The 14092-nt window shown below is 40.7% G+C and overlaps 1 protein-coding gene across 1 annotated transcript; it reads left to right on the forward strand.

The window, feature by feature from the left end:
• Positions 1–2003: 2003 nt before the first annotated feature.
• Positions 2004–12950, forward strand: slc35a3a (solute carrier family 35 member A3a). The gene is made up of 8 exons (XM_037674771.1): positions 2004–2355; positions 2438–2647; positions 3080–3234; positions 3333–3455; positions 11612–11786; positions 12222–12340; positions 12503–12636; positions 12736–12950. The coding sequence occupies exons 2-8, from the start codon at positions 2458–2460 to the stop codon at positions 12824–12826; spliced, it is 987 nt and encodes a 328-aa protein (XP_037530699.1). The 5' UTR covers positions 2004–2355; positions 2438–2457; the 3' UTR covers positions 12827–12950.
• The last annotated feature ends 1142 nt before the right edge of the window (positions 12951–14092 follow it).

Consider the following 14092-nt stretch of genomic DNA (forward strand, 5'->3'; position numbering starts at 1 on the left):
TTCTGAACGAAGCGTTGATAACAACTTGGGCTATCCTTGTCCTCTCTGGTCCGGATGACATGGCGTCCCAGTGTTCCATAAAGAACTTCAAATCGTGACTCATCTGACCACAGAACAGTCTTCCATTTTGCCACATTCCATTTTAAATGACCCCTGGCCCAGTGCAAACGTCTGAGCTTGTGGAGCTTGCTTAGAAATGGCTTCCTCTTTGCACTGTAGAGTTTCAGCTGGCAATGGCGGATGGCACGGTGGATTGTGTTCACTGACAATGCTTTCTGGAAGTATTCCTGAGCCCATTCTGTTATTTCCTTGACAGTGGCATTGCTGTTTGAGGTGCAGTGACGTTTAAGGGCCCGGAGATCACGAGCATCCAGTAGAGTTTTACGGCCTTGACCCTTACGCACAGCGATTGTTCCAGATTCTCTGAATCTTTTGATGATGTTATGCACGGTTGATGATGATAACTTAAAAGTCTTTGCTATTTTACGCTGGGTAACACCATTCTGGTATTGCTGCACTATCTTTCTGCACAACAATGGTGGAATTGGTGATCCTCTTACCATATTGGCTTCTGAGAGACACTGACACTCTGAGAATCTCTTTTTATACCCAATCTTGTTGTCAGTTGACCTAATTAGTGTTAATTGGTCTTCCAGCTGTTCGTTATATGCTCAATTTCCTTTTACCAGCCACTTGTTGCTACTCGTCCCAACTTTTTTAGGATTTGTTGACACTGTGAAATTTTGAATCAACGTATTTTTCCTTTAAAATGTTACATTTACTCAGATTAAACTTTTGATCTGTCATCTATGTTATATTACAAATAAAATATTGACATTTGCCATCTCCACATCATTGCATTCAGTTTTTATTCACAATTTGTTTAGTGGCCCAACTTTTTTGGAATCCGGTTTGTATATTGAGATTAGTGTTTACCCACATGGTCCCTGACCATTAAGAACACAAACAAGCTGTAGCCTATGAATTTGTCTTCAGCACTATGTACTGGATATAAGTGCAGCATATACCGTATTTTCTGGCGTATAAGTCACATCAGTCTAAAAAGCATTATGAAGAGGAAAAAATACATATACAAGTCACTTTGGCGTATAAGTCGCATTTATTATACATCACCACTGACCTGTCACATTTATTATACATTTATTTAATGGTGAAAATGGTCACCGTGTTCTCATTCTTTCAGTCACTATACCCAGAGTTCATGGTCATAGGTGAGGGTAGGACCGTAGACCAACCGGTAAACAGAGAGCTTTATCTTACAGCTCAGCTCCCTCTTACTGTAATACTGCAGATGCTGCACCAATCTGTCTGTCAATCTCATGCTTCTTTCTTCCCTCACTCGTGAACAAAACCCCAAGATACATGAACTCCTCCACTTGAGGCAGAACCCTCGACCCAAACAGAGCAATCCACCCTTTTCCGACTGAGGACCATGGCCTCAGATTTGGAGGTGCTGATTCTCATCCCTTTTAAATGCATAATTTACTCTAATTATTTGGGAATAAATACGTACCAATACTGTACATTAAAGTTGATGTACAGTATGTAAGTGTTTACACAGATGTAAGTGGCTTTAAGAATCTGTTGGACTCCTGGCAGGGACCAATGCAGACATGTTCCTGTTTTTAGTTTTCTACATTTGCCTTAGAATCTAGCTGTTTTTTTTGTTACCTTTTCCTTTTAGCCATCCTATTTGTAAAAAAACAAAACAAACAAAAAAAAAACCCTGCAGTATGACTTTTTATAATTGTTTATTGTTGTTGCTGTTGTCCATTGTTGTCATCTTTCTTTGTTGAAATCAGGTCTCTCTTGTAAATGAGTCCTCGAGGCTCAATGGGATTTACCTGTCTAAATAAAGGTTGATTGATAGACTTCAGCCACTTCAGCATTTTTTGACATTTCGCTGCATTCCTCCGGTCGTCCAGATGGTGGCGGTAGTGCACCTTTGGCTAGTTCGCCCACCGCCATTGAACCCAAGAGAAGAAGAAGACAGAACACGGAAGCTGCAAGGGATTTTACTATGAGTTTACCTTTCCTGGTGACTCTTATTTCCACCCACCGTGTTTTTAATCGTTGTTTGGCGGTGGATAGTTGAACTGTAATGACACAATACGTTGTGACCGTCTGTCAAAAGAACCTGAAGAGATAATGTTCGTCAAACGACGGACGGGCGGTCGTGGGACAGTCGCGGAGCTGCTGTTTTGACAGCTGGGTCCACCACCGCGTCTGTCTGTCATTCTGTGTCAAATAGAAATAAAGACCACGGAGGTACACATTACACCGAGGGGTTCACTTTAATGCAGAGACGAACGTGTGAAGGCGATTGAAGAAAAGGTGAGTCCATCCGTCTCTGCCCACCTGTTACTTCTCATTCATTTAGCTCCACACGGTGCGTTCACTGACCTTGTTTTTCCAGTTTCTCAACGAGCCGAAGGCATGGCTTCGTCCCGGCTGAAGTACCTCTCTCTGGGCGTGCTGGTGTTCCAGACCACCTCCCTGGTGCTCACCATGAGGTACTCCCGCACCCTGCAGGCCGAGGGGCCGCGGTACCTGGCCTCCTCCGCCGTGGTGGTGGCGGAAGTCATGAAGATCGTCGCGTGCGTGCTGCTCGTGTTCAAAGAGCACAGTGAGTGACAGTGGAAGAAGTACTCTTCTGTACAAATACTGATAGAAACAGTTACTGAAGTATTTCATTACAAAACCTTAGAGCATTAAATAATTCATAAATAAATGGATTTGTGCTCATAGAAACCAAACTGCAAAAATAAAAGGATTTATTTGTTTGTTCATGCCTTGAAAACTGTTGAAGTTGTTTTAACTTGAAATTCTTTGTTACGTTTTATTGTTGGAATGTCTTTATACAGTTTCACAATATTTCAGAAGCACTTCATCCCACAATAAAAAAGCTGTTAGATAAATGCAGATGCTTTCTCAAACGTGTGGTGGATTCAATGTAAAAATGGCTTTAATGTCGTACTTTCTATACATTTTCACATCCAGTTGAAGTTTACCCAACTAAATGTTGGCGCGTCTAACTGGTCTTACTCCATTTGTTCAGGTTACAGTGTGAGAGCTCTGAACAGCGTCCTTCGTCAGGAAATCCTGCACAAACCCATCGAAACACTGAAGCTGGCGATCCCTTCAGGGATCTACACGCTGCAGAACAACCTGCTGTACGTCGCCCTGTCCAACCTGGACGCAGCCACGTATCAGGTACGACCGAGGCTAGATGAGCTGCTTAAGACAACATTGTTTGAATCTGTTTCATTGTAGCAAGCTGCGTTTAAGTTTTCCCACTTTGTGTCCATCAGGTGACATACCAGCTGAAGATACTGACCACAGCTCTGTTCTCTGTGTCCATGCTGGGCCGCAGGCTGGGAGTCTACCAGTGGCTCTCCCTGCTGATCTTGATGGCCGGAGTGGCTCTTGTTCAGGTATGGTGCATATTTATGTCTCTTCTTTACAATGACTGCTTGTAGAAAAAAACTACATTTGCCTCAACTTAAAGAAACAAGTGAACAAAACAGCTTTAATAGAAAAGTACTTATAACAGATGTTAAATTAAGTAGGCATTGCAGAATAGTCCTACTTTTACTGTTAGATAACTACAGGGATGGGAGCGAGCTTATACATTTACCAGAGCTGGAAGGATTACAGCTCCGCTCTCTGGGGGTCATTAGAAAGGGTGAAAACGCAACAAAGCCCACAGTCTTTTCCCTTTTCAACATCGCTTTTGAAGGATGTGTCTGAGGTATTGTGTGTTAATAAACTTGTCAGTTTCGAAATAACACATTATAAAGACTTGTGTAGTTTTTTTTAATTTACCTTGAGGTTTTTTTGGTTAAAAAAAAAAAAAAAGGTAATGTAGGTGAAAGTTCAGGATCTGTTATCACTGCTTTTCTGTGGTTCAGTCAAAAATAAGAAACTCGGTATAAACCCGTCAGTGAGAAATATAACAGTTAAAGGTTAGGTTACTAATGCATACTATTTATTTATTTATTATTTAAAAGATAGAGCCGTTGCTAAATATTTGTAATCGGGGAAAAAGTGTCATTAAATTACATTTTCTTCTGTCTTGGCCACAATTTTGTTTTTAAATAAGTCTTTTGCTGTTAAAAATAATTGAAGAACATTTGGATGATAAACATTTATCATTAAAGTTGAATTGCGTTTAGGTCTTAAATCTAAATTTGACTCTAGTAAGAGCAGTTTGAAACATGTGACTCTGACATGTAATCAAGGGATTGCTGTGTTTGCATTTGGATTTGTTGCCATCAGTCACCAAAGGAGGAAACTACTAAACTTCCAGTTGGCGGCTCAGCGTTCTTTGAAAGAATCACCCGCAGCATTTAATACGAGAGTTTAAAATGTAGATACTTTTTTGATGCAGAGGGAAGGAATTATAGCTGTTTTGGTCAAACCTTATAAATAAAGTTGTGCGCCGTTTCATGTGGTCTTGTGAGATGTGTTAACGCTCACAAGACCACTTAGGGGTGACACTCTGCTACTACCACACCAAACTTTAGCTCGGTATTTGTAAACTGGACTGACTTGTAGCCATTTTTGTGTTGGCTAAGGTCATTAAGCTGTGGCAGACACCTTGAATTGAGTTGACTCCAACTGTTGAGTTATAGATGTACATCCACTAATTACTTTCAGTGGCTCATGTGATATTTTGCTAACGGACAGTATTGACTCACAGTTAAAAGTTTTAGGGTAGATGTTGCACAATATGTTTTGTTTGAACGATTGCATTGGGGATGATGCTCAGCTGCTACCACACCAGGTTTTTAGCTCTATTTCTGTCAAATTGTCTGAATTATACATTTTTTTGCATTTTCTAAGATCAGTTAGCTTTGGCGGCCATCTTGAATGAGGTTGACTCCAAAAGTTAAACATTTGTAGATACATCCAGTGATTGCTTTTTGAGATTTATTACATTTTATTCAGTGGCTCATGAGATATTTTGCTAATGGTACAAACACAGGCAAAACATAACCATCCTTTTGCCTTTGGAGGCGAGTCTAAATATATCATTCTTTTTTTTCAATAGAAATTTTCACTTGTCCCTATTTTCAATTTATTTTGCTGTTGCTTTTCACTCAGGAGGGTTTGATATTGTGCAGGTGGAGTGGAAGCAAATTGCATCTTTATCCATCAAATGAAACGCACTGAAATGATCCTGACATGTTTAATGTGGGAAATAGAAACTGCTTTAGCTGCAGTGCATTCACTTGTCCCCACACTTCTCCTTTTTTGCATTAACATCCAGTTTCCAGCTTACTACAGCACACGGAACAGAGGAAACTTTCTGTGTGCAGCCGTTTTTTAACAACCTCAGCACAACAGACAAGATGCCTGTGTGTGAATTTCAGGTACCAGCGAAATAAATTCAGTCGCCTGACTGTGAATTTAATCACCAGAGACTTAAGGTCCTGCTTTGCACAGAGTTTATGTAATGTTTTAGTTGATCCAAGCCATCGAGTTGGGATCCAAACGGCTTGTTTTGACAGTTACTGCCCGTTTTGCGTTTATCTTTTTCTGGAAATTGGCAAGGTTCAGTTGGCGGAGGCTCTGCTTTTTTCTGCTTTACACTTACTCACTTTTCTGCAGAGAAAACTAAAGAAATGTTATCACAAGTCCACAGCTTGCAGTAAATCAGTGAGTGAGGTAGTAAAGCTGGTGCCTCCTTCTGTAAAAGCCATCGAAACGCTGGTGTTGGTACTTTAGGTGTTTGTATCTGCTGTAGAGGTGACAGATGTGTCGGTGAGATAAACCTAAGGAGAAATATGGTTTCAATCATAGTGAGTGAAGAAACATGTCTGCCAAATGCTTCCTTCCAGATCACACCCCTCCCTGTCCCACCGTGTTCAATTGTGCAACGTGTTTTTAACTCCCAGTATGAAGTGTCTGATTGCCACTGGTGTAAAAACTGGTTAAATTCAGGCTCTGTGTACAGTCAGTGTGTAGCATGAAGAAGTGTGTGTAAAGTTATGGAGGCAGACTGAATTCTTACACATCATACGGTCCAAACGGTGTGGAAATTCCAGGACTGTCACTGAATCTGATGAGTCTCATAAAAGTTACACTTTTCCAAAGTTCTGAGTCCGTCTTCCGGTTTTTCCCCGTCCAGATGTGTTTTTGTGTTGTCTATCGTCTTCATTACTCTTGAGAAAAATAAGCATGTTTTGCTAAGGAACTATTTTGTCAAAGCCAAATAAAAGGAGATACGGTAATTAAGAAAAGAAAAAGTTTTTTTCCACTGCAAGGCAGGTTTGTCACGATAAACAATAAATCAATTAATCGCATGATAAATGAAAATTATCGACCTCCTTTTCATTTATCAGCTTCATCGTTTCTTTGTGTCTCTCTCTTTCTACTGAAGACACTGGATGACAAAAGGCTCAACTCTGGTACTCTTCACTGACCCTACCCTTTCTCTTTTTTCGTTAACATCTATTTTAACCATCCAAAACCGTGTTTTTGGAACATTAAAAACAGCTAAGCTGAGAAGCTACGTTACGAGCTAAGCTAACAGGCCAACCTCGGGGGGGTTCGTCTAAAAAGTTGTTTTTCTCTGCAAAAAGAAGCTGAGAACTTGTTTACTGATTTTTTTTTCCAAAGCTTTGTGTGACAAATGCTATGCTAAAGAGCTCAAACCACACTGAGCGTCCGCCATGTCACCATGTCAGCCCTTGTCAGCGCATGTCACATCAAGGGCCCTCCCTCCCATTTTTTTTAGAGACAGGCAGCTCAACTATCCATCCTTTGGTTCAAACAGTCTTATAGTGCCATCAGGTTGTCAAAAAAAGGTACTACGTGCTAGTGTTGTAGTACTTGAGACCGGTCTTGGTCTCGAGACCGGTCTCGAGACCACTTTTTGACGGTCTCGGTCTTGTCTCGGTCTCGACCGCATTTGGTCTCGGTCTTGTCACGGTCTCGGACATTGAGGACTCGGGATTTTTTTTCCAAGACCAGTCAAGACCACAACTGTGAAAATATCACTAAATTGCCAGAATATTGTCCAGTTTATTTGTTAACATCTTTGCTTTTACTGGATGCAAAACATACCGATTCAAATTCAAGCGATAACGTGACTCATAGCAGCTAGCTACATGTTTTTGTTACCACTCCAGTGATGCCAGATTGGGTGGTTTACTGCCAATTGGCCAGTTTTCGTTCTGATTTTGCTGGGAACTCTGGGAAGATTTTTGTTGGACTGTTCCGTTTTGCCACATATTGTTAAATTACCTTGGCTTGTACTGATGTGGGTTTGTGTTCAAAAAGTAAATATACTGTAACAAATATAGATTGTGCAGGTTTTTGTGTGATGTTGCGGTTTTTAACCGATTTTTTTGCTGGAAAATCTCGACTCTATCTGGCAACACCGAGCCCACCTCCTTTCACTCGCAAGCGTCAGGGAAGAAAAGTTAGACTTGTTTGTGTTTAGAACAAGAGAAGATGTCTTCTAAATCTGCTGTTATAAAGTTTGGCTATTTGAGTCACGAAGAGTATGTTTCTGTCGGGACTACATCCAACTTTTATCGACACCTGGAAAGGAAGCACAAAGAAAGGTAAGCGCCGCAGCTTTGTGTAAGTGATGCTAGTAAAGCTAGCTAGTTAACGTTATCAATCTACCTCTCTTCCAAGAACAATACAAACAGAACGTTTTATCAAGTATGGTTTATTTGTCATATGCAAAATCAACACAAGGTCGACAACAATGCAGTGAATTGCTTAGGACGAAGAAAACAGTCTTGACTCGCCAAAAACAAACAACAAAATAACAACAACAAATACCAAAGCATGCATCACAAATACTAAAATAAGGGACAAAAAGTTGAAAAAGTAATTCATCGACATTAAATCTAAATACATCTAAATTAATTAATGTGTGTCAGACTCAGACCCGCTTTGTTTAGCCCTTAAATGAGTTTTACTTTATAACACTGATATAATTAACATATTAAGGGAAGTAAGCAAATTCACTGTTTACATACAGTTAAATCAGGTCCTCTGAGTGTGTGTTAAAAGAAAAAAAGTAGAATATTATCTGCACAGCTTTTTTCTACCTTTTTTTTCTTTTAACACTCCCAGAGGACCTGATTTAACTTTTTTAAATTTTTCTACCTGGGTTATTGAGCATGCATAAGGACAAATTCACTGTTAACTTTGAGAGACTGAGGGGACAGGGCATGTGGTAACAAAATGTAGAAACGTTTCATCTTTCATCCAAAAGACTACTTGACTTCTTAACAAAAGACTTCATTGTAAGAGGGACTGTCTTCTTCTTACATCGCTGATATTGCTAGTATCACTCAGCCCCCTGTGAATAGCAAGCAACCATCAGGGTGCCAACGATTCATTGTTAGGCTGATGGTCTCCCTTAGCATATTTGGCAAACTGGTTGATCCACTGTGAGAAGGTGCTAACTGTGTTTAATATGTCCTGATGCATGCTCAATCACCCAGGTAGAAAAATCTTAAAAAGTTAAATCAGGTCCTCTGGGCGTGTTAAAAAAGTAAAAATAAAAGGTAGAAACATTTCGTCTTTCGTCCGAAAGACTTCCTCAGGCTGAGGAGCTGCATTCAGCTCAGCCCTATAAATAGTGCCTCCTCACAGTGGACCAACCGTTTGTTGTTGATGAAACTAGCTGCTCACATGTTCAAGGAGGACCATCAGCCTAATGATGGATTGTTAGTACCCTGATGGCTGCTTGCCTTCACCGGGGGCTGAGTGATACTAGCAATAACAGCATTGTAAGAGGGGGACAGTTGAACCCGGAGGCCTCCACCTCTGTTTAAAGATGGATGGTTTCTTTTCACAAAGATGGCCTCCTTTACTCCTCTCTCAAACCATCGTTCCTCTCTATCAAGGATGTGAACATCTTCATCCCTGAAAGAGTGACCGCTGGTCTGGAGATGAGTGTAAACCGCAGAGTCTTGGCCTGAAAATGTAGCTCTTGAGTTTAATATAGCTCCTCATATTGAAGAAGTCTTTTGGATGAAAGACAAAACATTTGTATAATTTTTTATTGTTTAAACCCATCCAGAGGACCCAATTTAACTTTGTTAGATTTTTCTAAGTTAAATTTTTGCTTATGATAAACAATGGAGGATATATTTGACATACATTTATGAAGTTGCTACTTATTTTTAAGTGTTCTTTTGATGTAATTGATGTTCATGACCAGATATACTGATTCCTCCTTTGCATTTTTTAGGTTCCTGGAATACAAGGCAGGGCAACAGAATGATGTCACAGTCACACAGCCATCAATTTCATTATTTACGCAGAAAGTGCATCTCTACAGCCCACAAAGACTGACGTTTTGCCCTCCGGGGGCTGTCCTCTCCCCCGTCGACTCCTTCCAAAATGCAGCCACAGCCAAAGTGGGATTTTTTTGAAGTAGTTATGCATCGGGCAAACTTTGTGTTGCTTTGTATAGCTGCAACGTTGAAATTGATTAGCCTCGTGGTTTTCTTTCTGTAGTAGTTTTTGTTCACATTCCTGGCTGCCTGCAGTGCAGTTATTTCTCTGAAACTTTATGAATATGAATAAGCTACTAAGTTTTCTTGGGTGGTTTTTATGATACTGTGTTTTTTTTCTTAATGTGCCTTGGATCATACAATGGAAGATCCCCAAGCAAATACACAAGTCTAAATGAAAATTAAACAATTTTAGAAAGTAACTGACTTCAAGTTTCCAATTTAATCCTAAAGACTGCATTTATACTGCCCAGTATTTCATGTTGACTTCAAGAGACCAAAAGAAGGTAAATGCATCTTGAGTTTTGTTTTATTAGGATCAAAATGGGTCACTTAAATTAGAGTTTAAATAAATTAAAGTAAGCATGCACAAGTTGTGTACAAAAGACATTGCAGTACAAAATTCATTTCACAAACAACACTGTTTAAAAACGTAAAAACATTACTGTCTGGTAAAATCATCAGTTTTGACACATTAAAAAGGCTCATAACTTTATAAAAATATTTTATAATAACATTTTATTTATTTTTTTATTTTATTTGTGGATTTGGTCTCGAATTGGTCTCGCCCTCCCTCGGTCTTGGTCTTGTCTTGGTCTCGGACTTTAAAAGTCTTGGTCTTGTCTTGGTCTCGGACCCTAAAAGTCTTGGTCTTGTCTTGGTCTCGGTACACTCTGGTCTTGACTTGTCTTGGTCTCGGGTTAGGTGGTCTTGACCACAACACTACTACGTGCCAAACAAATCAACATTTCTTCAAAAATTTGACAATTATTGTTAAATTTCAAACAATATTATCGTTTATCGCAATAATTTCTGGCACAATTAATCGCCCAGCAAAATTTGTTATTGTGACAGGCCTAACCACACAGAGCAGCCGCCATTTAGAGAACTGAAAAAAAAGGAAGGAGAGATGGCCCATGCACGTCAAGGGGCCTCCCTCCCATTTTTTTAGAGACATGCTGCTCGCTCCCTCACTATCCATCCTTCGGTTCAAACTGTCTTATACTGCCATCCGGTGGTCAAAAAAGGTACTACACTCAAAACAAATTGAACATTTTTCTTAAATTTGACAGTAATTACCAATTATTGTCAAATTTCAAACAATATTATCGTTTATCGCAATAATTTCTAAGACGATTAATCGCCCAGCAAAATTTGTTATCGTGACAGGCCTACTGCAAGGCTTACTTTACAACTTTGACACAAGCTTGGGAATACTTCTCGTCCGCCAAAGAAGCCAGGCCTGTTTCACCCCTGCCACCCTCAGCCTCGTGGATAAGCTGCTGACCTCAGCTGACCCTCCGTTGACTCCAAGGTCCAACAGAAATGAGTAAATAAACCTGGTCACATTAAATCTCTCTTCATCCAAGTTCCAAACTGTTTGTCGAATAGTTAAACTTTATCTGAGTTGTTGTGCATATAAAACAAAATAAATTCTGTCCCGAGAACTATTTTTGTTTTGGACAAGAGAATGAATTAATCCTTATTGTTTAATCAAGTCTAAGTATTCACTCGACAACTACATCTTCAAACTAGTTTCATCTAAATTCTTATTTTTTATTTGTGCTTTATATTTTTTATTATTGATTATTTTTTATAATACAATTTTAAAGACCAATTCGGTCTCCTCGTTTGGGTGAATATTTATTTATTTATTATGATGAAGGGTTCTCTCTAATGAACAGATGCTACTTCAGTGACCGAGTTCTGATTATTAAAGGGTGGATGGCTGACCTGGTGCCCCTTCAGTGAGTGTAAAAACAAGTGTCCCTGCTACAAGTGCAGCAAGCGTGCAGATGAACTCAGTCTGCTTCTCTCATAAATCCACACCTTTCTCATATTCGACTCCATCCTGACACCTCCTCAGCTCTAAATAAGGTCCGTGCCATTTCAATGCTTTAAACATGTTGCGCTTTTTTTGTTTCTGTGTATTTGGTGGTATTGATGCTTCGTGAAATCTGAAATTGATTCGGACTTTGTCATAGCATCAAAAACTCACGAGGTAAACTGTTGTTGGGGGTGGAGACGTGGCCACATGAATATACATCATAAATGTTTTGGTAAACGTTAAAATCATTTTGTTCTTCTGCTTGCTCTCATAGTGGCCCTCTGATTCTGCCTCAGGCACTGAGAAGGAGGCCCCCTCTGCAGGCTCCCAGTTCGTCGGGGTCATGGCGGTTCTGGTAGCGTGCTGTTCCAGCGGCTTCGCGGGCGTTTACTTTGAGAAGATCCTGAAGGAGAGCAAGCAAAGTGTCTGGGTCCGGAACATCCAGCTCGGTCAGTGTCCGTCCACAGCTTCAGTACATGTGTCGTTGGGCACGTTGTGATGTAGGAACTATCTGTAAATCTAAATAAAGCTCCCAGGTGTGTTTGTCCCCCCCCCCCCCCCCCCCCACACACACACACATATTGTTACACAGCTGGGTGTTAATATATATTTCCGTTAAGATGAATGCTCTTGTCTGGTTTATTTTTATCCTGGGACGTGTGAAGCACGTGTTCAGTCTCCTGCGGTTTCTGTGAACTTTTTCCTCTGCGTTAAACGTCACAGCTCGTGTCTTCACCCAGAAAAATGACAAAGTAAATAATCCACAATAAAGCATAAAAAAACTAAACCGAGAGACTATATCCGTTGTTGTTGTCGTCATCTTTGCATTTAACTGGGAATGTTTCTTGTTTGAACTCTCCAACGGGTCATCCGTGTGTTTCCAGGCATGTTCGGCCTGGTGTTCGGCCTCTTTGGGATGCTGGCCTACGATGGGGAGAGGGTGAAGGAGTCAGGGATGTTTCAGGGGTACAACACACTCACCTGGGCTGTCGTAGCCCTGCAGGTAACGTTTACTCAAGGGATGCAACATGTTTTCCACCAGAGCTGAAACAAGTCATCATGTCTCTGGGGGAACAGACTGAGCTTTAGTGGATATAGACTTTCTGGTGGCCCCTTCAGGTCATGCCTTTGTCCATCTGTGTCCGTGTGTTTGTTGTTTCTCCAGGCGCTGGGTGGTCTGGTCATAGCAGCGGTCATCAAGTATGCAGACAACATCCTGAAAGGCTTTGCTACATCGCTCTCCATCATCCTGTCAACACTTATATCGTACTTCTGGCTGCAGGACTTCGTCCCTACAAGGTAAAAAGAACAGTCCTTTTCTCTCCATTTTTATTTCCCCAGAGTTTGTCTCGTCATCTAATTTCTGGAGCTTACAGTAGTGTTTGTTGCCACATACAGCGTGTTCTTCCTCGGAGCCGTTTTGGTCATCGCGGCTACTTTCCTGTACGGCTACGAAGGCAAGCCGAGCTCCAACCCCAGCAGGGCGTAGGCTGACTCGACAGCAGCAGAGGGAGGTCATGTTGGAGCCTCAAGTTGCATAGGAAGGAGGAGTGCAGAGAGACCGATGGGAAAAGAAGGGGGGAGAGTTTCGTCACGTATTGTGATCAGCAAGAGAAGGAAGAGAGGAGATGAGCGGGAAAAGGTTAAAAGCAAGCACAACACTGTGGTGGGTCTCACACCAAAGTGCCTCAGTTGTGAGGGATATGCAGTTTGAAAAGAAACAACACGTGTACGTTTTTTCTTTTCTCTTGTTGTTGCTGTTGTAGAGAACTGTGGATGCCACGCCTGCAGAACAAGAGCGGCATTGTTAAAAGGACCAGGTGATTGTGCTAGTTAGGAACCAGTTTGACTGCAAGTGGCTTTCAGAGCCCCGTCTGTCACACCTGTACTCCCAACTGGGTGCAGAGGCAGACTGCTGGAAGATTCTTAGCAAAGTGTTTATCGTTCCTCTTGTTTAATTTTTTACTTCTGACAGCACGCTTTGAGATCAGCGATCCACTCACCAAACTGCTGTTTGTCCCACATATGAGCTCTGACAGGTGTAACTTTAGACCGCAGCCACACAAATAGGAAAATGTTGCCAAATAAAATTTTCCTGCTTCGTTTCCTTCTCATCGTCACATCACTTTTGTTGGGGAAAACAAAATTAAAATGTTTAGTTTCCAATTTTAAATTGTCAGTTTTTGGTGTCTCTTTGTGAGAAATGGTCTTCCTTTGTTTTTTTTAATTATTTTATCTAAATGTCAACCAAATCTCACCTGTAGTTGGGAATTGAAGCCAGCAGGAGCCAGTGCACAGAAGCTGCCATGTATTTTTGGAACCAGAGTCTGTGCACAAGCGATGTGAGGCTTTAAGTCCCGCCTACTCTCCTGCACACATCTCTGGCATCACATGACCTTTCTTTCAAGCATGAAATAGCTGATTAAAGCCAACGTGTCAGATAAATTAATTTATGAACAAACAGCAAGATAAGAGCTACGTGAATCAACAAGATTCAACACTTGTTAAAGTAAAATACAGTTCCACTCAGATGTTTGTTTTTACAAGCTCCAAATAGGCTACAGGGAAGCAGGTCTCGTTTTAACTTCCTGGTTCTGGTTGTTGGTCTATTAAGTACAATCTATGATGTCATCGTTATCACCACTATGTTTGCAGCGTGCGTATGTAATTTTTTTAATTGTAATTTTTGCTTCTTGACTGGATAGAGGTTTTTTTTTTGTTTGTTTTTCAGGGCAAAAATAAAATATATTTTGAA

This window comes from Nematolebias whitei, chromosome 3 (genome assembly GCF_014905685.2).
Source record: "Nematolebias whitei isolate Nwh7 chromosome 3, NemWhi1, whole genome shotgun sequence".
NCBI classification, from domain to species: domain Eukaryota; kingdom Metazoa; phylum Chordata; class Actinopteri; order Cyprinodontiformes; family Rivulidae; genus Nematolebias; species Nematolebias whitei.

Coding starts and splice junctions, on each gene's coding strand:
- slc35a3a (XM_037674771.1), top strand. CDS start 2,458: ATGGCTTCGTCCCGGCTGAAGTACCTCTCTCTGGGCGTGCTGGTGTTC. Junction 3,235..3,332: donor TGGACGCAGCCACGTATCAG/GTACGACCGAGG, acceptor TGTGTCCATCAG/GTGACATACCAGCTGAAGAT. Junction 12,341..12,502: donor GGGCTGTCGTAGCCCTGCAG/GTAACGTTTACT, acceptor TTGTTTCTCCAG/GCGCTGGGTGGTCTGGTCAT.